We start from the raw sequence: 23,462 nt of genomic DNA, 5'->3' as shown, positions 1-23,462 counted from the left end.
AGTTATTTGAACACTCAAAACATTAATTTCTATATTCAGAAATAAGCAGGCATACAGTGTAAATTTTTGAGGTATAAATGATATTCTGTACATTTAGATTTAGAGCTTTCAATACTGACAACACTTTAAAAACAAAAAGTGATGCCTGGTCTTGAAAGCCACACACTTCATCCAACCCTTCACCTATTCTTAAGCATTAAGTAACCTGCCTTTTTACTTTTAATAAGAAGTATCATTTTATTTTTTATCACCTGTAAATAATTCTTATGCGAGGGTCATTTCAAAAGTCCTGTACACTGCACATGTATGACCATTACAGCGCCATGATCAAGTTGAAATTCATGTCTGTTTCAATGAGCCTTTAGGCATGATGCCGTATATGCATTTGTTGGTTCATGTGGCTGTGCCATGAATAATTCAGTTTTAAACTGGAAGATGAAACCGAATCAAGTCAGATTACATGTAGTGACTCATATTTCTACATCAAAATTGAATCCCTAAATGTAAAGAACCCAACAGAATTTTACAATGCTTAGAGAGAGGTGTATGGAAATAGTGTAGTAGATCATAGTGCAGCATCATGGTGATCTGCCTACTTTTGTGAAGGTGGGGGGTGCACTGAAGGCAACTCAAGAAGTGGAAGGCATCAACTGCAACAGACCACATCTTTCAGATTATTGTTAATTGACATTTTGGGAGGTAATGAATGAAAATGTGATCGGTGAAACTTCCAGTGAGGTGACCCGCAGAAGCACACAGCGCAACAATGAAGGTGCCCTATCCGGAATACAGAAGTTGCCAAAACATTGGGAAGCTGTCACTAGCAAGACTGGAGATAATATTAAAGGCCTGTGAAGTTATGAAATAACCTTCGTAATCTGGTAAACAGTAACAGTTAATTCCCTGTTGTGTTAAATTTATATGGATCTTTATACTATTATTCCTTATTCTTCTAAAATCATACTTTTCTTGGTAAATTGATTCTGCTGCTCTTGTGATACTAGGCTTTTGTTTCTATTCTGAGCATTTAAAATTTCACCGCATTTAAGTGAATCTCATGCATGAGCCAGTCTTGCAGTATTACACATAATAATTATCACATTTTCCAACAGTGTTTTGGTGAGATTACATAAGTAACACAGCCACAATTTAAAAGTCACAGCTTCCAAAGGATCCTAGACTATTTTCACCTCTATAACATCCAGTATTTCAAATTATTCTACATTTTGCATTCCAATAGAATAAAAAAAAAAAAAAAAGAAGTCCCATGCTTCTTTACAGAGCGTAGGGGAACGATGCAGGAGACCCGCACCGCCTTACTGGGCAAGGTCCTAATGGAGGTGGTTTGCCGTTGCCTTCCTCCGACCGTAATGGGGATGAATGATGATGATGAAGATGACACAACAACACCCAGTCATCTCGAGGCAGGAAAAATCCCTGACCCCGCCGGGAATCGAACCCGGGACCCCGTGCTTGGGAAGCGAGAACGCTACCGCGAGACCACGAGGGGCGGACCCAATAGAATAAAGACAGCTATAAAAAAAATCCTGCTTAAAATCAAACAATGGAACTCCAGACTGGAATTTCAACAATAAAAGGAAAAGGATAGATTGATACTCACCATAAAGATGACATGTTGAGATGCAGAAAGGCACAAGAAAGACTGTTACACATTTAGTTTTTGGCCAAAGTCTTATTCAGAAAAGGAAACACAAACACTTTCACTCACACAAGCAAGCACACCTTAATGCACACGACTGCTATCCCCAGCAGCTCAGAACGGCTTATTGTGCTTGTCTGCAACTCAAAGTGTCATCTTTACAGTGAGAAGCAATTTATCCTTTTCCTTTTATTGTTAAATCTCCCACTTACTAATGCAAGCTAAGTTGAACATGAAGGAAATAATTATACAGCATTATTCCAAAATAGCATGTCAGTACAAGGCTATCAAAATGAAATATCAGCAGTACGTGGGAATTATCTCCTGGTACCCATATCAACTTTTTCTATACCACTATTCACTGCTCAGTGTTCCTTATTGCAATAGTGATAATTCTAAGTTTTGATCCTGGCATGCTGTTTTGATGTAATGTCTGCCACACAGCTACCAAGTACACTCCTGGAAATTGAAATAAGAACACCGTGAATTCATTGTCCCAGGAAGGGGAAACTTTATTGACACATTCCTGGGGTCAGATACATCACATGATCACACTGACAGAACCACAGGCACATAGACACAGGCAACAGAGCATGCACAATGTCGGCACTAGTACAGTGTATATCCACCTTTCGCAGCAATGCAGGCTGCTATTCTCCCATGGAGACGATCGTAGAGATGCTGGATGTAGTCCTGTGGAACGGCTTGCCATGCCATTTCCACCTGGTGCCTCAGTTGGACCAGCGTTCGTGCTGGACGTGCAGACCGCATGAGACGACGCTTCATCCAGTCCCAAACATGCTCAATGGGGGACAGATCCGGAGATCTTGCTGGCCAGGGTAGTTGACTTACACCTTCTAGAGCACGTTGGGTGGCACGGGATACATGCGGACGTGCATTGTCCTGTTGGAACAGCAAGTTCCCTTGCCGGTCTAGGAATGGTAGAACGATGGGTTCGATGACGGTTTGGATGTACCGTGCACTATTCAGTGTCCCCTCGACGATCACCAGTGGTGTACGGCCAGTGTAGGAGATCGCTCCCCACACCATGATGCCGGGTGTTGGCCCTGTGTGCCTCGGTCGTATGCAGTCCTGATTGTGGCGCTCACCTGCACGGCGCCAAACATGAATACGACCATCATTGGCACCAAGGCAGAAGCGACTCTCATCGCTGAAGACGACACGTCTCCATTCGTCCCTCCATTCACGCTTGTCGCGACACCACTGGAGGCGGGCTGCACGATGTTGGGGCGTGAGCGGAAGACGGCCTAACGGTGTGCGGGACCATAGCCCAGCTTCATGAAGACGGTTGCGAATGGTCCTCGCCGATACCCCAGGAGCAACAGTGTCCCTAATTTGCTGGGAAGTGGCAGTGCGGTCCCCTACGGCACTGCGTAGGATCCTACGGTCTTGGCGTGCATCCGTGCGTCGCTGCGGTCCGTTCCCAGGTCGACGGGGACATGCACCTTCCGCCGACCACTGGCGACAACATCGATGTACTGTGGAGACCTCACGCCCCACGTGTTGAGCAATTCGGCGGTACGTCCACCCGGCCTCCCGCATGCCCACTATACGCCCTCGCTCAAAGTCCGTCAACTGCACATACGGTTCACGTCCACGCTGTCGCGGCATGCTACCAGTGTTAAAGACTGCGATGGAGCTCCGTATGCCACGGCAAACTGGCTGACACTGACGGCGGCGGTGCACAAATGCTGCGCAGCTAGCGCCATTCGACGGCCAACACCGCGGTTCCTAGTGTGTCCGTTGTGCCGTGCGTGTGATCATTGCTTGTACAGCCCTCTCGTAGTGTCCGGAGCAAGTATGGTGGGTCTGACACACCGGTGTCAATGTGTTCTTTTTTCCATTTCCAGGAGTGTATATTAAAAACTGTTTTATTCCTACAGCAAATATTCACAATTTAAGATGCTTCACTAAAAATACAACAGCTACCTGCAAAAATTTAGCAAGGGAGAAAATAATAATGCTGACAAATAGCTTATAACATACTTTATCAGAAAGTATTGCTTTTGGAAACGTTAGTTCCTACCTAAGGGAGGACAGAGGGATAGGTCATAAAAGGTTACAATGTAGAGGTAAGTCACTCAGAACGCAGGCTGAGGTGGACCCATCTGTTGTGGCTGATGTCTCTTCATGTTTTTCTCTTCTTAGTCTGCACAACAGGCATCACCCTCAATTTGGGGCCTCATTGACGTGCCCCTGCTTTTTAATTTTCTCTCTTTTTCCTCCCCGAGGGAAAAAATACTCATTATGGTTGTTATGATAGTTGTATACTTGTTTCTACTGTCTTGTGTGCCCGTCAGCAGTACTTTACATACTTATTTATTTTTTACCTGCTGAAGGTATGTACACTCCTGGAAATGGAAAAAAGAACACATTGACACCGGTGTGTCAGACCCACCATACTTGCTCCGGACACTGCGAGAGGGCTGTACAAGCAATGATCACACGCACGGCACAGCGGACACACCAGGAACCGCGGTGTTGGCCGTCGAATGGCGCTAGCTGCGCAGCATTTGTGCACCGCCGCCGTCAGTGACAGCCAGTTTGCCGTGGCATACGGAGCTCCATCGCAGTCTTTAACACTGGTAGCATGCCGCGACAGCGTGGACGTGAACCGTATGTGCAGTTGACGGACTTTGAGCGAGGGCGTATAGTGGGCATGCGGGAGGCCGGGTGGACGTACCGCCGAATTGCTCAACACGTGGGGCGTGAGGTCTCCACAGTACACCGATGTTGTCGCCAGTGGTCGGCAGAAGGTGCATGTGCCCGTCGACCTGGGACCGGACCGCAGCGACGCACGGATGCACGCCAAGACCGTATGATCCTACGCAGTGCCGTAGGGGACCGCACCGCCACTTCCCAGCAAATTAGGGACACTGTTGCTCCTGGTGTATCGGCGAGGACCATTCGCAACCGTCTCCATGAAGCTGCGCTACGGTCCCGCACACCGTTAGGCCGTCTTCCGCTCACGCCCCAACATCGTGCAGCCCGCCTCCAGTGGTGTCGCGACAGGCGTGAATGGAGGGACGAATGGAGACGTGTCGTCTTTAGCGATGAGAGTCGCTTCTGCCTTGGTGCCAATGATGGTCGTATGCGTGTTTGGCGCCGTGCAGGTGAGCGCCACAATCAGGACTGCATACGACCGAGGCACACAGGGCCAACACCCGGCATCATGGTGTGGGGAGCGATCTCCTACACTGGCCGTACACCACTGGTGATCGTCGAGGGGACACTGAATAGTGCACGGTACATCCAAACCGTCATCGAACCCATCGTTCTACCATTCCTAGACCGGCAAGGGAACTTGCTGTTCCAACAGGACAATGCACGTCCGCATGTATCCCGTGCCACCCAACGTGCTCTAGAAGGTGTAAGTCAACTACCCTGGCCAGCAAGGTCTCCGGATCTGTCCCCCATTGAGCATGTTTGGGACTGGATGAAGCGTCGTCTCACGCGGTCTGCACGTCCAGCACGAACGCTGGTCCAACTGAGGCGCCAGGTGGAAATGGCATGGCAAGCCGTTCCACAGGACTACATCCAGCATCTCTATGATCGTCTCCATGGGAGAATAGCAGCCTGCATTGCTGCGAAAGGTGGATATACACTGTACTAGTGCCGACATTGTGCATGCTCTGTTGCCTGTGTCTATGTGCCTGTGGTTCTGTCAGTGTGATCATGTGATGTATCTGACCCCAGGAATGTGTCAATAAAGTTTCCCCTTCCTGGGACAATGAATTCACGGTGTTCTTATTTCAATTTCCAGGAGTGTACTAGCCAGGCATTCAGTACTTTCTCTCTCTCTCTGTCTGTCTTTTTCTCGATGTGTGTGTGTGTGTGTGGGGGGGGGGGGGGGGGGGGAAGGGGGGGGGACATGTATGTATAAATAACATCAAATAAAGTGAATTCTTGTCTGCTACAGTAGTATCTGTATCTACATGGTGGAAGTGGTGAAGGGTACCTTGCACCATTTGTTGTCTTCATTGTTTCACTTTCAAACTGTGCAAGAGAAAAATGACTACTGTATTTATATGCCCCTGTTCAAGCCATAATTTCTCTATTTTTGCCTCTGTGGTCCTTATGTATGATGTATGTTAATGGCAGTAAAACTGTTCTGCAGCGAGTCATGTGACATCACCTCTGAACTCACAGACTATGTGCCTGTAAACTTCATTCTTGAATCTCCACTGCAGCTCATTCATCATCTGAGTCTGCTGTCAAGTACAAGTGGATCTGACTCACTCAAAAATGAGAGTGAGTACACAAGTTCGCAAGTAAAACCGTGGTCTCGCGGCATCTGCATATGTAACTGCTTCGAAAAAAATTTACACCATTAAACTTTAAATTACTTTTCATTTATTTAGCACAATCATGATTTCGGCTTTTTAGTCATTCTCAAGTGCAAGATGAAATGTCGCAAGAGGTCTACCCTGCCTAAATGACAGAAGCAAGTTGTATACCAATATAATGACTGATTAGTTAGCAGTGAATATCGTTCTGTTTGTAAATCCGTTTATACAGATAAAACTTTTTCGGAGACTGCTGTAAATTTATTTTCATATTTAATATCTGTTTAGAGAATTTCTAACAATTACTTTGACATATACACCCTTTCGAGGCGATACTGAGTCTGCAACGACAGTACCAGAAAATTTGACAAGAGGACAAAGTGCAGTCCCTAAATGGTGATCAATTATTAAAATAAATTATAGAAATGAATGATAACCTACACAATTAGCTGTTACCTCATAAACACCTGTTGTCATGACCAAATAAATACAGAAATAGTGCACTCCTTTTTGCAACAGGGATAAAACAGTGACATTGCTCTGTGGCCAGTAGTTTGATGCAGCAAATATGTTTTCTCATAGTGAGGGTGGAATGAACAAGAATACAAACACCTCGTTTGCACTGGACAGAATGTGTACTATTTTCATGTGTACATGTTTCTAATTGAACAAATTTGTAATTTTGTACTTCGCATAAATTAATTTTCATCTTTACACCCTCCACAGCTTTGTTTAAGGCCATCTAATCATAACAATCTGTCATTCTGCCTTGTCAGCGCTACTTTACAGCAGGAAGAGTGTGTGCTTATCTTCTCTGCAAGCAGTAAGAAATGACTACCCGTACACTCCTGCACGCTTTAGTAAGAGACAACTAGTCAATGAGCATGAAGCGACCGCAGCAGCACAGTTCTCAGACTCCTCATATTTGCAGAACTTCAGTGGGAACCAAAGCTCATTAGCACTGATTTAATTACATCGTCTTGATTTGTGACTTATGCAATCTGAACATTACACTCCTAACCACTCCGTTTCTGATCTCTAGGCAGCAGTCAGTTGCAAATGATAGTACTCTAAAATTTCTTGATAATGTTTCACAAAAAGAATGTTTTCTTTCTCCGGGATTCCCATGCACATCCTCGGAGCATTTCCGTAATACTCAAGTGTTGATCAAACCTACCAGTAACAAATCTTCCTTTAATCCGACCGGGTGGGGACACGAAACACTAGAACATTGTTCAAGTATGGGTCACACACATGCTCTATATACAGTCCCTTTTATAGAGAAGCTAAACTTTCCTCCCAATAAACTAAAATCAACCACTCGCCTTCCTCACATCCGACCTTGAGTGCTCGTATCATTTCCTACCACTCTGCAATGTTTTGCCTCGATATTTAGCTAACATGATAGTGTCAAGCAGCACATCACTGATACTGTATTTGAACATCACAGGATAGTTTTTCCCACAATTTGGCATTAGCTCATATTTTTCCACATTTGCAGTATATAGCAAGCTGTCATTTACCAGCCAAAGAGAAATTTTGCCTCAGTCATCCTATATCCTGCTACAGCCACCCAACGATAACACTTTCCCATTCACTACAGCTTCATCAGCAAACAGTCGCAGTTTGTTGCTCCCATACTTGTCAGATTTTTTTTGCATACAGATAACAAGAGTGGTTCTATCATACTTCCCAGTGACACTTCTAATAATACCCTTACCTCTGATGACAACATAACAGGCTAGAACACTTTAAAAGTCTTCAAGACATTCTCATATCTGAGAACCTAGTCCATATGCTTGGACCTCTGGTAACAGCCAGCACTGGGCCTCTGAGCCAAATGCTATCGAGAAATCTAGGAATATGACATCTCCCTGTGGCCCTTCATTCATGGTTTGCAGTATATCATGCCACAAAAAGGCAAGTTGAGTTTCCCAAGAGTGATGCTTTCTAAATCTGTATTGTTTTGCAGACAGAAGCTTTTCTGCCTCTAGGAAATTTATTATGCTTGAACTTAGAATACGCTCAAGAATTCTACAGCAAACCAATATTCAGCATACTGGTCCATAATTTTTTGTGTCCATTCTTTTATCCTTCTTAAATCCTGGAGTCACTTCACTTTTTCCCAGTCACTTGTGGCTTTGCACTGGGTAATACACTTGCGATAAATGTAGACTACGTAAGGAAGCCAATGCCAACAAGTACTTTCTGTAAAATAGCATTGGGATTCCTTTCAGACCTGTCAACTTATTTGTTTTCAACCCTTCCATTTCCTTGCCAATGCTAACGATGCCTATTTCTAGGTCCTCCATACAGGAGTCTGTGATAGTCAAACGCCGTCATGTCTGTATGACCTCCCTGCTTGAATGATGTACTAAATGCAAACTTTCCTTTTGTCGTCTTCTATTGCCACGTCAGAAATGTCCAGAAGTGACTCAATAGGGGTATAGGGGGCTTTGATCTGCTTCATGGTTTTACATAAGGACATACTGAGGGGGGAAAAAACAAAAAAAATGCCAGAAGCAAAATGGATAGCAAACGAAAAATAATTAAAACTGTAAAACGTAAGAATCCTTCTTGATGATGATATGCTTCCATAATATGAATCACCTTCAGTACAGCCACAGACAGCCTTACACAATAAACATCCAAATCTGGGTTAGTTTTCTTTATGCATTTCCATAAAATAGACTCATGACAGTCCTTAAGATGAATAAATATTTATGGCACAAAGTTTGAAACTCAAACAGGATGAATACCAGACTCCCAACCTACAGTGCAAAATGCAGAACAAATGAAAATACCTGAAATGGTAAGGGCGATTGCAAAATAAATGGCAGAATTTCTACATTAAATGACCAAGTAAATACACAAAGAAAAAAACCTCCACGACCAAACAAAATAGCAAGTCTCTATCTGTGTAGTGTAAACCTCAATCATACATCATCAGTACTAGCATGTTTTGAGGGAATCAAAATGATTTTGAGTTTCAAAACTTATTTGTCAAGCCTTTCAAATCACACATACAACTTATAAAAATGTTTTTCCAATTTCGAGGTACTTCTGACACTGAGGGTACCAGCCTGGGAGCAAAAATACACAGTGCTTGACTTGTGGCATTACCCACCCCTCTCCGTACAGTACCTCTGACGAAAAAAATCAGAACACCACATTTTGGGATGTGCTACGATAGACCTTTATATTTTACAAGTATAAATGTTGTATTCACATTTCTAAAATGCTCAGAAAAACTTTATTTTTGTTTGAAGAAGTCTAAATTTCAAAAAACAATCCAGCCCCACCCCAGAAGGTCACAGTACTGTAAACAACCCCCCCTCCCCCCCCCCCTCTCTCTCTCTCTAACCCTTTTTGTCCAGTCAAGTACTGAAAATACTAATGTGCATCCATGAACAAATATGAGGAAATTACTGTAAATAACATGGAGAAGAAATTACTAGTGACTGTAGTGTCATTTGTAAGAAAATGTATGTTTAGATACGCTGTCTGAAGTTTTGCTAGAATTTAAAAAAGTTAACTTGTCCTTTACTGTACATTTCATTAGGTGAACAGTACCAGCTAAAAGTTACCTCAAGACTCAATCTAAAGATAAGTTTTGATGGTACTATCCACACTGTGAAATATGTGGTGTTGACAATGTGGCCTCGATCCGGTATCAATTAATAAGGATCTACAAGTAGGGACAGGAAAAAATCATTCTATTTTATGGCCATGTTTTGTTTCTTTTTCTATTCTGTCCCAATTTCTACATTATTTTTTGCCAATGTCAGCAGTTTTTTCCCCGTTTTAGTCTTAATTTCTGAAAGCTTAGTTTTGAGTACCCTTATGTTTGTCTTATTTCACTGTTTTTCAGTGTTATGTTGAAGACGAAAATGTACATACCCGCTACTGACACCAAAGATAACCTTTTTTCTACATTATTCAAAAAAACAATCATTTATGTTAAACTCTTTAAACATTGTTGTAACTTTGAAGATCTCATCTGAGGCATTACACTGCCAATCTGTCAACATGAAGCAGCTGCCTAGTGTCTATATTTTAACACTGATGACAAACTGTCTTCAGCGAAACATCAGACACTTGACAATGTCCACATTTACTGTTGACATGGATAGTTGTTTTGACACTAAATAGTGAAATGATTCATAATAATGACTTCATCATTATCAATCTGTGATTGAAACAACTGTGAATGCAGACTTGCATCAAACTGTGGCCACAAGAGTTGTTAGTCTAGTTTGAAGGTTCAACCCAATGTGCTTCAATATTTCCTTCATCTCTGCCTGAAGTATTTGTCTATCTATGCTCCTCAAAAGCTTGCTGATTTCTTAAAAAAACGCCTTTTACCACAATAATGAAGCAATATTCAAAGTCTTTAATTTTGAACGCAGGTAATAGTTTTATAGAGCAATGTATCCCAAGATCTAGGATAAGTTGAAAGTTGATAATCTGGATATTAGCTTGCAAACACAAAGTAATTTTGTATAAAACTAGCAGACCATCTTGTGTAGCACGATTGACTGTGCAATGCCTGTCATGTGAGATACCTGTGAAGTTTGCGTACAGCACAAAACCAACCGATTTACGTGGTCACAAAATTATAACTGCCATATTGGTGTTTTTATATTTATTCCTGTGTAATACGAATATATGTAGTTTAATTAAAGCATCACATTAAAGATCTCTAAAAAATGCATCATTTTTGGTAGGATTTTCTGTGCAAAAGTGTTGGAAAATGTGACATCAGCGACTAAAACTATTGCAGAAAGGGATTTAATTAGTGTGGGGCTATTTTCGTATGATGTCACTTCTAGAACCATGTTCTTTACACATGAAACGAATTGTTATTCTAAGATTAAACACAGCCTGAAACAAAGCAAGCTAGACTATCCCACCCACCATTATTGCACTCCTATTAATAACTTTTTTTTCTTTTCTTCATTTTTCATTTTGAGTGTAGTTACCCATATCATGTATATGTTGTGCATACCCAAATCTGTCAAAATGTTATACATACCATATTACACACACACACTTATAATTCAGATGATAATTTGCAATAGCCTGATTATAGAGGTGTATTTAGTTTTTCTGGAAACCATATTAACAAAAAATAACGAATATTTGAAATTCTCAAAACAACATGTAATGGTAGATTTTGAGTGAGCTATATCAGTAGTTTTGGAAGTGCTGACACCTACCATTAGAAAGCTGGGAATCTGGACTTTACAGTAACATGCTTTAATTTTTGAGAAACTAATTAACTTAATAGACATTTGGTATTTCATAAAACCTGTCAATGTTGCATTGTGTTTCTGAAATCTGTATTTTGCATTATTTATGAAAAATTATCCTGTCCGTATCTACAACATACAAATGAAAGATAAGCTTCATTTTATCTGAGGAGGATAGTTTTGGGTAAATAATGATGGGCAAGGAAACAGGGGCACATATGCACATGTTTTTAGTTAACAGGAAATTAAAAAGAAAAGAGTCAACATTAAAGTAAGTTAAGAGAGGGCTGCATGCAAATAAGATGTGGAGGTGCTTTTTCTCTTGAGATATCATATAAATTAATGTAACATGAAGTAATGAACATGCACCTTGTAACATAACAACTCCCAGCACTTCATTTAATTTAATCTGTACTACAAAAATTAAGTTCTGATTGGAAGATTTTTTTGATACATAAATGATCACAGCATGAGTCACGTAAATGTATATGAAAGATAATTATGTTGACATGGTGTCAGAAACAAATGAGAAGAAGTTGTTCTTAACAAACTCAAAATCATTATTATTATGAACATCTACATACATACTCTTTAATCCACTGTATGGTGAATGATTTATGCATCCGTATGAGCCTTCACTGCTTGTATCTTGTCCAGCACATCATTTAAGTACATCGAGAATATGAGCAGTCCTCTCACATTTTCTGAGGCACTCCTGATGATACCCTTACCCTTGTCTTTAATAAAAACTCGCTGTCGAGGATAACATACTGGGTTCTATTGCTTAAGAAGTCTTCAAGCTTCTCACATACCTTGGAATCAATTCTGTTTCCTTGGACCATCATTAAGAGTCTACAATGATGCACTGTGCTAAAAGCCTTCTGGAAATCATCCTGTTGTTGTTCATAAGGTATCGCTTGAAAAAGGGCAAGCTGAGTTTTAGATGTGCAATGCTTTCTAAATCCATGTTGATTCGTGGATAGGCATTTTTCTGTTACAAGAAAATTTATTACATTTGAACTTAGAATAGTTTCAAGAATCTTGCAGCATTCCGTTGTTAAGGATAAGGATCTGTAATTTTGCACGAGTGTTCTTTTAGCCTTCTTCTATACAGGAGTCGCCTGTGCTGCTTCCAGTCACTTGGGATTCAGTGGTGGGCAGGAGATTTGCTGTAAGTGCAAGCTAAGTTAGGGGCCAATGCAGTAGACTACTCTTTGTAAAATCAAACTGGATTCCATCTAGACCTGGCGACTTATCTGTTTTTATCTCTTTCAGTTAATTCGTAGTGCCAGGAATGCCTGTCTATATGCCCTCCAAACAGGAGTCTGTGTGATAGTCAAACAACAGCACATCTGTATGATCCTTCTGCAAGAATGATTTTTTTAAACACAAAATTTAGACCTTCAGCTTTCCTTTTGCTGGTTCTATTGAAACGCCAGACTGATCGATGAGTGACTGGATAGAAACCTTCGACTCGCTCAGTGATTTTACACAGGACCAGAATTTTCTCAGGTTTTCAGAAAGATCATTCCCTATAGTATGACAGTGGACAGTGATACTTTGTGCATCAATCTTTTAACAAGTGTATAAATCTCTACTAACTTTCACCTGTTTCACATTTCCATGTTCTTTTTTGACCTAAGAGTGCAACAATCTCTGCTTCCTCAGCAATTTTTGAAGTTTGTTATTAAACCACGGTATGTCTTTTCTGTCCTTGATCCACTTACTCAGCACAATACTTCTCCAGACTGTGATTTACAATCATTTTGAACTTTGCCCATAATTCCTCTGTGTACATCTTAGTTGAGCTAAATGGTGTCTACTCACTGTCTACGTAGGATGTCAACAGTTGCTTATCTGCTTTTACCAGCATTACTCTCAAAGCTTTCCTAAGCATCATCACTAGGATCATGTGATCTCTGTCTCTATAATGACACTGTTGATAAGGTCAGGAAGGAAAGATTGGCTAACATATTGATCCCATTTTATACATGGCTACTCAAGATCATGAGCACTGCCAAAAGAGTTAGGTATGTTACACAGTTCACTTGGATCACAGTTCTTTCTTAGAAAAGCCCATAATAGAAATATGGCATAAAGAATTATTGACAAATGGAAGGAAATTAAAAGCAGATTTCAGATCCTGCCTTATAGAAAATGTCTCTGGAAGTTCTCTGTGTTCTTTGAGTCAGAAATTCAGATAAATTACTTAGTTTTATCTAAATCCAACATTGGGAGTTGCAGGGCCTGAGCACTTTCCCTCGATTACACTCAAGTTGGCAATGTGTCACTTTCAGGAGGTAGATAGTTTTAGGCTAATAATGGTAGCTGAGTGCATAAACTGTAACAATTTTATCTTCTGTGATTCTATTTGTGATTCCTTTAGATTTTCCCTATCATGGCTTTGCCTTTATTTTTACAACTTGTCTGGAATGAAGAGAGTGGTGATAGACTGATCTGTAGCACAGCCTGTGGCCTAGGATCAATTACAGAGTGACAGTTGGATTTCGAGTTAGTGAAGCCTACGAATGTGATGATACGACAAGAAGCTCAGCTACAGTTACAAAACAGTTCAAGTAGTAAGTCAGAATACAGTCATGATGTTAGGAAGAACTCCGTTAACAGCTGGCAAAATTGTTGTTTAATAAACATAACTGGTTTTGCAGCCTAAAGCTGTGTCATCAGGTGCAACAACATTAAAAGATCACAGGCGCACCCACCACTCCTAGTCAAAATTTACTATTCAGAGGATATCATCAATACTACGGTGAGCGTAAGGTAAAGAAGAAAAACTCAGTTCTTTAAAATTTGACTGCATCATTGGAACGGCAGGGTAGCTTGGTGCAGGGCAAAGGAAAAGTGACCCACACAAACGACAAAGAGAGACTACTAGCAGAGTTCTTCCTAACATCATGCCTTTTAATAGCTGCAGTTACGGTGATTAACTTGTCAACATTTGTGATTACACTCACTGTTTTTCAAATACACTGGGCATTATGTACTTTTATTCTTGTCAGGCTGAAGCATATATGCTTCCTCATTGTTCTCTCATTAGGTAATGACACCACACCTCACAATGAGTGCTGTCAACATTACTCTGCTAAACAATTAAGTAATGGCCATGCCCCGCTCTAGGCTTTTGCCTCCGCAAATCTATATAAATGCTGTGAAAAATGGCCACCTCAAGTACTTGTTACAATGATTTGTGTGTAGCAGCATACATATACCTTCATGGAATGGAAATCAATGACATTTCAAAATAAAATAAAAAACTCTCCCATCGTCCACCATCATAATAACCAGCTGTATTAGGTATCACGTCATACTGCTATTCATGTAATAAACATCTGTGTTAGTTAAATAAAAACAAATAATTTCAAAGCAATATTATGACAACTGATGCAATGAACTAATTCATGTGGTACATGAAATACTGAAATATTATTTTTCATTTTGTAACGGCAATTGCAATTTTTCCTGCAGAAATATAGTACCTTACCTTCTTTGGCTTCAGCCCGTGCCTTAATACATGCTCTAACACAATGAAAAAGTGTTGAAGAGGCATATGATCAGAGTCAAGCATTCTTCCATATTTAAGTGATGTTTCAATCAATTCTTTCACAATTAGTTTTGATATGTTCAACAAGTTGCTTCTTTCAATCATAACAGGATCTCGTGCTGTAAAAGGACAAGAAAATGGAAAGCCATTCCTCGACTTTGAAGTGATAAGTTAGGAATTCTTAAGCAAAACAACTGAGTATTATGAAAATGACTGACAGATAGTTGAGACCGTGCATGAAAATTTATTCTTGGCAACGGTATAATAAATATCAATATAACTAATACAGTTACAGATTTAATGCATCAAACTACAGAGGATAACTGAGGAAGCAACTTTTGTTAGTAATAAAGCAGTAGTAGGATTGAACTAACACAATAAAATTACAGAAACTGTCAGAGAATGACAAACATGGTCATGAACAGTTACACACAAACAGTTATTAAAAGATTAATCACATGACAAACATAGTGGAAATATTACACAGAGGTACACATACCTAGGAGAGGTAAAGGACCATCAGGAGAAGGAGTAGATGGTTGGGAAGAATCAGGAACGCTGAATTCAACATCCTGAAGCTCTTTGAGACACAGCCACTCGCCATCCACAGAAACACGAAAGTTGCAAAGGTAGATGGTGTCCTGGGCACCAGCCATGTCCTGGTCTATCATGATTGCACAGTAAGCACTCCCACCCGTTCACTGGAGAATGCTAATTATGTATGAAGCACCCTTACCTACCATAACAGTGTGCATCACATTACACACATCACTACATGAATCACTAGACTACACTACTGTGCAATAGCTACAAATTTCCAGTTTTCATAACTGACAGACATAAAATGGCTACATATGTAATCTGATCAGAGCACAGATGTGGTTAATAAAAATTGGATTACAGACAATGTTATGTCACATGTCAGTTAACAAATTCAAGAGGAACATGTGGAATACCACACAGCTTTACGTGAGTCACAATTCCTCAGTCTGGCAAACTCCCAGAATGCACACAGTGCAGCTATTGATTTTCTGCCACAGTTAGCTTCCCCCTCCAGATGGCACTGAGGAAGTGGATCAATACACAATGCTTACAAGCAGATGTTCGTGCTGAATTCCAGAGGCTAATCATTTTAATTTAAATTTGGATTGTTCCTTTCAGATTAATCTGCAGGTCTTCTTCCTTAAAAGGAAAAAATAAGCCAAACAAAAAGTAAATAAATATTTTATTGCATGCCAAAGCAGACAATTACACCTCATACAAAAATCAAGTTTCTGAAATACAGAGATACAAATGTTTAAAACCAAATTATAGTTAGGCAAACTGGAAGGGAAAGGAATGGGAGGGATTTACCTTTAAATCAGTAGGCAAAACTATCACAAATATTTGGAGCTATCATACAAAACAAACAACTAAAGTCATCTTACATGAAGCATGCACACCTACTTATAGGGCCCTAATCATATTTTTACAACAACATTAATATCTGAAAATAGTGTATTTTACTAAAACTTTATTTCTCTATATTTTTCCTTAACTTTACATTTAGGGATTATCTCCCACTACTCACTTACCGTTGTTTTCATAGCAGCCTACACTTATCAGATTTTTTGAATATTAGAAACTGGTCAACAGATTAACACAGGCTGAGAAAGCCATTGCCAAAAGTGCACGTGGACACTGCCATATACATATCAAGTGAAAATCATTAATATGATACATTAAAATATCACGTGATACGTTTCTCTGGCTTTGTGACAGTGAGGAATGCTGCACATGCAGTTTTTCTTACATTCCTCACCTTATAACAGCAGATTGTCATTCAGAAGCTGCTACGATACATCTTCCACTCTGCTGCAGTAAATCAGTCAGTATATCCATCTTGCTGGACAAGCATTTCCATCAAGCAGCTCTGTCAATTAACAAAGCATCAACCCCAAACAAGTTCTTGGTATTTTATTTGTAAACTAACAAAATTACATTCACCATTTAAATTTATTAGGAATTTGCAGAAGGAAGATGACATTCTCTTCACAAAACACTACAGAGAACATTTAGAGAAGCAGCATCTGCAGCTGATTGTGGAATGATTGTGCTGATTGTGGAATGATTCTAATGCCACACGTGTTCATTACCATGAAGACAAATTAAGAGAAATTAGGGGTCATGTGGAGGCATATGGACAACTGTTTTACCGTTGCTCCATTTGTGAGTGGAATAGGAATGGGAGTGACCAGTAGTGTTGTACAAGGGACCCTCAGCCATGCACAGTATTGTGGCTTGCAGAGAGTGTGTGTGTGTGTGTGTGTGTGTGTGTGTGTGTGTGTGTGTGTAAGACTTACTATTCCTCAGTTTTTAACTTCATGGCCACCAATAATATGTAAATTCAACCACATGATTCCTTATCATTATCCAAGACAGTTCCATGGTTGATCTGATTGTTACTGACATATTTTAACAGAGAGCATATCCATATATTACTCTGCCAGTTTACAGTTTTCAGTAGAGTGGTACTGATGAAGCCTACTGAGAGATTCCACAAGTTCAACAAGAACGGTAATACTAGTCATCAATACTATGCTCTCACTAGCTGCATTTCATATTTCTACAAGTGAAAGATGCTTCCTAAAACATTTCAACTGTCATCATTAACAGATTTCAATATGTGATATTTTTCTTTTGCCACACCATTGTGACGTTCTCAATTTCACTCCACATTGAATGTCACTTTGTTATAATGTTACTACCCTTCCATATAAAACATTTAATTTTACTGTCAGTATCTGCATTATTCTTCCACTTATCTTATTATACAACTTGTTTCATTTGCATTTCACTATTTTATTTCTTAAATTGTGAGTATCTTCTTTTCATGATTATTTCTTCTGCCTCTTCCTTTAACTTTTCTGGCAGTATTTCACTTCTGTTTTCTCACTTGTTAGCTCGATATTTTTACAGTTTCAGGAACATCAACCGTAAGTCTTGCACAGCGTTATTCGTACGTATTTTAACAAGAATCCTGTGTGTGTCTCATTTCAACTTTCACAATATTGTATACATCCTTCCTCACTTCTTACATCCTGAAGACGAACAGAGCCCCTCATTTAGAAAGCAACATATCTGGTTAATGTTTCTTGTCACCCTCAGTCTTAATTTTGGCCATTATTTTAGTTATGTACTGCATTTCTATTCATATTTGAAGACTTTACTTTTTTATATTTGGTTTGTGGATTTTGTACATTGTGCATACGCAGAGGCTACACAGAAACTACCCAGCAAATGCGAGAGTAGTGTAATGTGATTACTTCAGTTACACACCAAATATGACATGCAGACTGAAGAGAAAATATTTTCCAATTTCCAACCCATTTTTCCAGGTAGGATGTCACATATATTTAAGCATTTTGTCCAAAGCGCTATAACCATGATTCTTCACATGAACTTATCTTGTAGCAATAGCCGTAACAATGGGAACCACAAAGTTAATTGTAATAGATATAAATGTTCAAAGGCTAAATAACATGTTTGAAGAGAGTGTTTCAGACCACTGAAAAAAAAACAAGTGAAATTATGGTTTGAGAAGGGATTTCAACTGTCTGCGTAAATTGCATTACTTTAATACAAATGAGTAAGACACATGAAACACTAAGCCAGCATTTATATATTACAAATATATGGTTTATTTTGGGGCTGAACTATTGAATGGGTAGTGGCAATTAGCAGTATGCTATTGTTTGTTTACTGGATGAACAATGGACGAGATGGTAAGAGTTGTGTAGTGGCCGGCCTTTAATTTTTTGCTGTTTATGTATGATGTACGTACAAAATATTCAGAGGTTTACACGTTATGTAATAAAGCTTTCCTCAATTTGCCATGACATTTTAGTTTTGCAGTGGAAAGTGCACTTCATGTGGCATGAACATAGTCACTGGGTTACTATAGATAAAACTGTTACCACAACCATTATTACGCATTAATATTAATTGATTTCGGCAACTTGAAACCACATTGTCACCTTCCAACCTAACCTACACCTTGCGCTACACTACTCATTAGCACACCACTGCAATCTAGATTTCTAGGAAGGGACGAGACAACAGCTGCTGTCCACTAATCAAACAGAAAGGGCGTATGGGTTAACAGGGCTAACAGAGTAAAGAGTACACTTTGATGATGTAAAACAATTTTTTGTGTATTAATGTAAGTCTCCTATAGTCATTACAGAATGATGAATTTTGCTACTGATACTCTGATGGTGTTTCGAATAAATGTCCCAGAACATAAACAGCTATTCTGGAAGAACTGAAGAGCAAAATTTCCCTGAGATTATATTTAATGAGCCAACATGTTATTTTCAGATATATTATTTCAGGTTTTACGAATACATTCAACTGTAAGTACATTATAAAGAAGAATCTGAAAGCTGTTGACCTCATTTATAAAACCCTATACTGGAAAGAAAAGCTGAATTTTTCAATTATATGTAAATTAAGTATGTTGTCTGGTACCCCATGTGAATGTAGATAATATTGATATTCAACTATCTGAGACACAAATAGTAGAAACACGATAATATTCAGTTGTTGTTAAGCTAGTCAATCAATTTAATCTATGAAATGTAAAGAACCACTCCATCAACAATGTTGTTGTTGTGGTCTTCAGTCCCGAGACTGGTTTGATGCAGCTCTCCATGCTACTCTATCCTGTGCAATCTTCTTCATCTCCCAGTACCTACTGCAGCCTACATCCTTCTGAATCTGCTTAGTGTATTCATCTCTTGGTCTCCCTCTACAATTTTTACCCTCCACACTGCCCTCCAATGCCAAATTTGTGATCCCTTGATGCCTCAAAACATGTCCTACCAACCGATCCCTTCTTCTAGTCAAGTTGTGCCACAAACTTCTCTTCTCCCCAATCCTATTCAATACCTCCTCATTAGTTACGTGATCTACCCACCTTATCTTCAGCATTCTTCTGTAGCACCACATTTCGAAAGCTTCTATTCTCTTCTTGTCCAAACTAGTTATCGTCCATGTTTCACTTCCATACATGGCTACACTCCATACAAATACTTTCAGAAACGACTTCCTGACACTTAAATCTATACCCGATGTTAACAAATTTCTCTTCTTAGAAACGATTTCTTTGCCATTGCCAGTCTACATTTTATATCCTCTCTACTTCGACCATCATCAGTTATTTTGCACCCCAAATAGCAAAACTCCTTTACTACTTTAAGTGTCTCATTTCCTAATCTAATTCCCTCAGCATCAACCATTTAATTTGACTACATTCCATTATCCTCGTTTTGCTTTTGTTGATGTTCATCTTATATCCTCCTTTCAAGACACTGTCCATTCCGTTCAACTGCTCTTCCAAGTCCTTTGCTGTCTCTGACAGAATTACAATGTTATCGGCAAACCTCAAAGTTTTTACTTCTTCTCCATCAATTTTAATACCTACTCCAAATTTTTCTTTTGTTTCCTTTACTGCTTGCTCAATATACAGATTGAATAACATCGGGGAGAGGCTACAACCCTGTCTCACTCCTTTCCCAACCACTGCTTCCCTTTCATGCCCCTCGACTCTTATAACTGCCATCTGGTTTCTGTACAAATTGTAAATAGCCTTTCGCTCCCTGTATTTTACCCCTGCCACCTTCAGAACTTGAAAGAGTATTCCAGTTAACATTGTCAAAAGCATTCTCTAAGTCTACAAATGCTAGAAACGTAGGTTTGCCTTTTCTTAATCTTTCTTCTAAGATAAGTCTTAAGGTTAGTATTACCTCACGTGTTCCAACATTTCCTCGGAATCCAAACTGAAGCTAACACTTGGTTCAAGAATCATAAAAGAAGGTTGTATACCTGGAAGAATCCTGGAGATACTAAAAGGTATCAGATAGATTATATAATGGTAAGACAGAGATTTAGGAACCAGGTTTTAAATTGTAAGACATTTCCAGGGGCAGATGTGGATTCTGACCACTATCTATTGGTTATGAACTGCAGATTAAAACTGAAGAAACTGCAAAAAGGTGGGAATTTAACGAGATGGGACCTGGATAAACTGAAAGAACCAGAGGTTGTAGAGAGTTTCAGGGAGAGCATAAGGGAACAATTGACAGGAATGGGGGAAAGAAATACAGTAGAAGAAGAATGGGTAGCTCTGAGGGATGAAGTAGTGAAGGCAGCAGACGATCAAGTAGGTAAAAAGGCAAGGGCTAATAGAAATCCTTGGGTAACAGAAGAAATATTGAGTGCAAAACAGCTTTCTGCACTACATTTTAAAAAAGTGGGCCCACAACCACTTTTCCTAATGATATAAGCAGGGGACATCTCAAGTCAACATTTGAAACGAAAAACAAATTATAGCTTAATCTATTTTCGACATGTTGGGCGAAAAATATGGTCACTGTGATATTATTCATGGCATGAAACAAAACCACCAGTTAATGTTTTATTGTACATGAAGACATGTTGAGATGCTCAAAATTTGTCAGTCAGTTCAGCTCTTTATGTACAGGACATCTCTCTAGCTTCAGCATTCTTTCACCATGGAAAAAAGGGGTACAGGAACAAAGAATGTCACAGTCAAATATGACAGTGGAAGCGTCATAAGTAGTCCTTTTACTAGGCCTAATGTTTAACACTTCAAAAATAACATTCACATTCATTAAGCTCTGGAGAGATTTTATGACACTAACGGGTTTTGTTATAACATTATAGGTAAGTCACAAATCAGTTTTCCTGTGTACCATGAAAATAACGTTATTCCTCAAATTTTGACTACTAGGATTCCGTGTTCAAAATGTTTCGCTGATATCAGCATATTTTGGAGAATATTAAACGCAATTCAAATGATTGTTCATTCAAAATGCTACCATTCATTTAAAATTGCGGCAAGGTGTAATGGAATTAAACTCTTACGTTTCTTTGACTTAACACTGCCTGGCCTTCCTCTTGCTACTACAAGTATGGGCCATTTTTCATCTCTTATAGAAGATATTGAGGACGAACGAGACAAACTTTTTCCTTCCGACGAGTTAACGGATTCATTTCTTGATTTGTCTGTTGGAGATGTTGGAAAACCTTCACCACAGGTATTCGCCATATTTAAACTAAAATGTTTACAAGTCAACCAGCTGGAGCGTCAGAGATCTTGTTAAGTTGCTTGACATCAAAGTATATTATCCTCCGGAGAGTGCCTGTCAAAAAAAATTCCGGCACAGCAAACAAGAAAAAAATAGTCTAAGTCTGTTAATGCGTTCATTAAATTTAAATACTAATACAGCTGCAATGAGACGCAATTTCTTACATTTCTTTGACTTATCACTGCCTGGCGTTCCTCATGCCATTTCGTTTTATGACAGAACGTTCTTCTCAATTCGTGTCATTCATCAGATAGATCAATGTCAAACAGCCAAATGAGCGACGGAATTCGGGACATGTTTAAAGGCTGAAAACAACCGTCTTGATATCTGCAATAGCACCATTGCTTTGGGTCTTTAGACGAAGTGACAGGAGAACCATGGCAGTCTGTCTAAACTAAACGACTGTGGGTCCAACAACGAGAACAGAAGCAAATTAGTAACACAGATCACACAGAGTGATTTCAGACTAGCAATGGAAGAGTTAAAATTTTCCAAAATATCATTTTGGCAGGTAGTAGTGACAAAGGGGGATGGCAGTACTAGTACTCGGTTCCTTGGACGACAAATACCATATCTCTAATAATTCGTGACCAACTGCATATACAACAGACGTGGCGCCAATTGGCCGCCAGTCGCGACACCGAAATAGCGTGTAGAAACACCCAAATACCTGTGACGCCACTTGAGAACTATGATATTTTTAACTATGCCACAAAAGTTAAAATCGCGTAACTTTGTCATACCACTTCCTTCACTCACCACCGAAAAACGTCTTTCGACTGCCATCCCGTGGCTGAAATTCGAAGTACCATCCCAATGTTTCGGTTTTCATGTCAGTAATTTAGCTGTGCGTATAGTTCGTAGTGCTTAAAATGTCTACATAGTGGCTGTTAGTAACAATTGTATAATTTATTGAACTAATGGGAGTGGTTATTAGTTTCCCCAATTATAATGCAGAACACAGTGAATAATAAAAATACAATTATATTGCATTCAAATATATACACTCACCGTTACAATATCATGATGCACCCTCGCACCATAGATAACAACACAAAAAGAGACAGCATCTGACTCTGTGATAATATTCACACTGGCACTAGTGACAACACGATATCTGTCGCTGTCACCACAGCAGCCCCATCCATTTTTGAGGAGTGGAAAGTCATGTCATTCCAAAACAGTGAGATGCCTACCTCACTTTATTCTTTCCTTCCTGTGGACTTTTTCTGGGGCAGGTGACCAGCTGTGTTGTTACTGGCCGCATGGGTGGTACTCAGCTAAGCCCATTCATGGTGATTTGCATCAACAGTGCATTGAGACAGTTGTGATGAAGTCAGTTTGCCATCACCTCCACATATATTCTTACGTCAACCGAGCAAGCAGCTAGCAATTGGCAAGAATGCTCGATCTGTTGAACTAGGTTAGCATCTTAATGAGGCGCCCTCTTCGCAAAAATATGAGCCCCTTTCACTGTGGGAACATGCACCTCACTAGCCTACCAATCAGAGCTTGTTAAAACTGGTGAAGGAT

At 39.7% G+C, this 23,462-nt stretch overlaps 1 protein-coding gene across 4 annotated transcripts in view; it reads right to left on the bottom strand.

Annotated features, from left to right (window-relative positions):
• The window catches only part of LOC126259256 (RUN and FYVE domain-containing protein 2), a 164,630-nt gene extending 142,704 nt beyond the window's left edge, over positions 1-21,926 (bottom strand). The window contains exons 1-4 of one of the 4 annotated variants that reach the window (XM_049955888.1): positions 21,706-21,843; positions 15,515-15,960; positions 15,278-15,442; positions 14,719-14,897 (exon numbers count right to left, since the gene is read on the bottom strand). In XM_049955888.1, coding sequence (XP_049811845.1) covers positions 14,719-14,897; positions 15,278-15,442; positions 15,515-15,533 — 363 coding nt within the window. In that variant the 5' untranslated portion in view covers positions 15,534-15,960; positions 21,706-21,843. Of the gene's footprint in view, positions 1-14,718; positions 14,898-15,277; positions 15,961-21,705 lie in introns of all 4 variants that reach the window. The other 3 variants (XM_049955890.1, XM_049955889.1, XM_049955887.1) reach the window with 3 other exon arrangements.
• Positions 21,927-23,462: the final 1,536 nt, after the last annotated feature.

Source organism: Schistocerca nitens, chromosome 5 (genome assembly GCF_023898315.1).
Source record: "Schistocerca nitens isolate TAMUIC-IGC-003100 chromosome 5, iqSchNite1.1, whole genome shotgun sequence".
Taxonomy (NCBI): Eukaryota; Metazoa; Arthropoda; class Insecta; order Orthoptera; family Acrididae; genus Schistocerca; species Schistocerca nitens.
The sequence above is the reverse complement of the archived record's forward strand: the minus strand, read 5'-3'. Positions and strand labels throughout refer to the sequence as shown.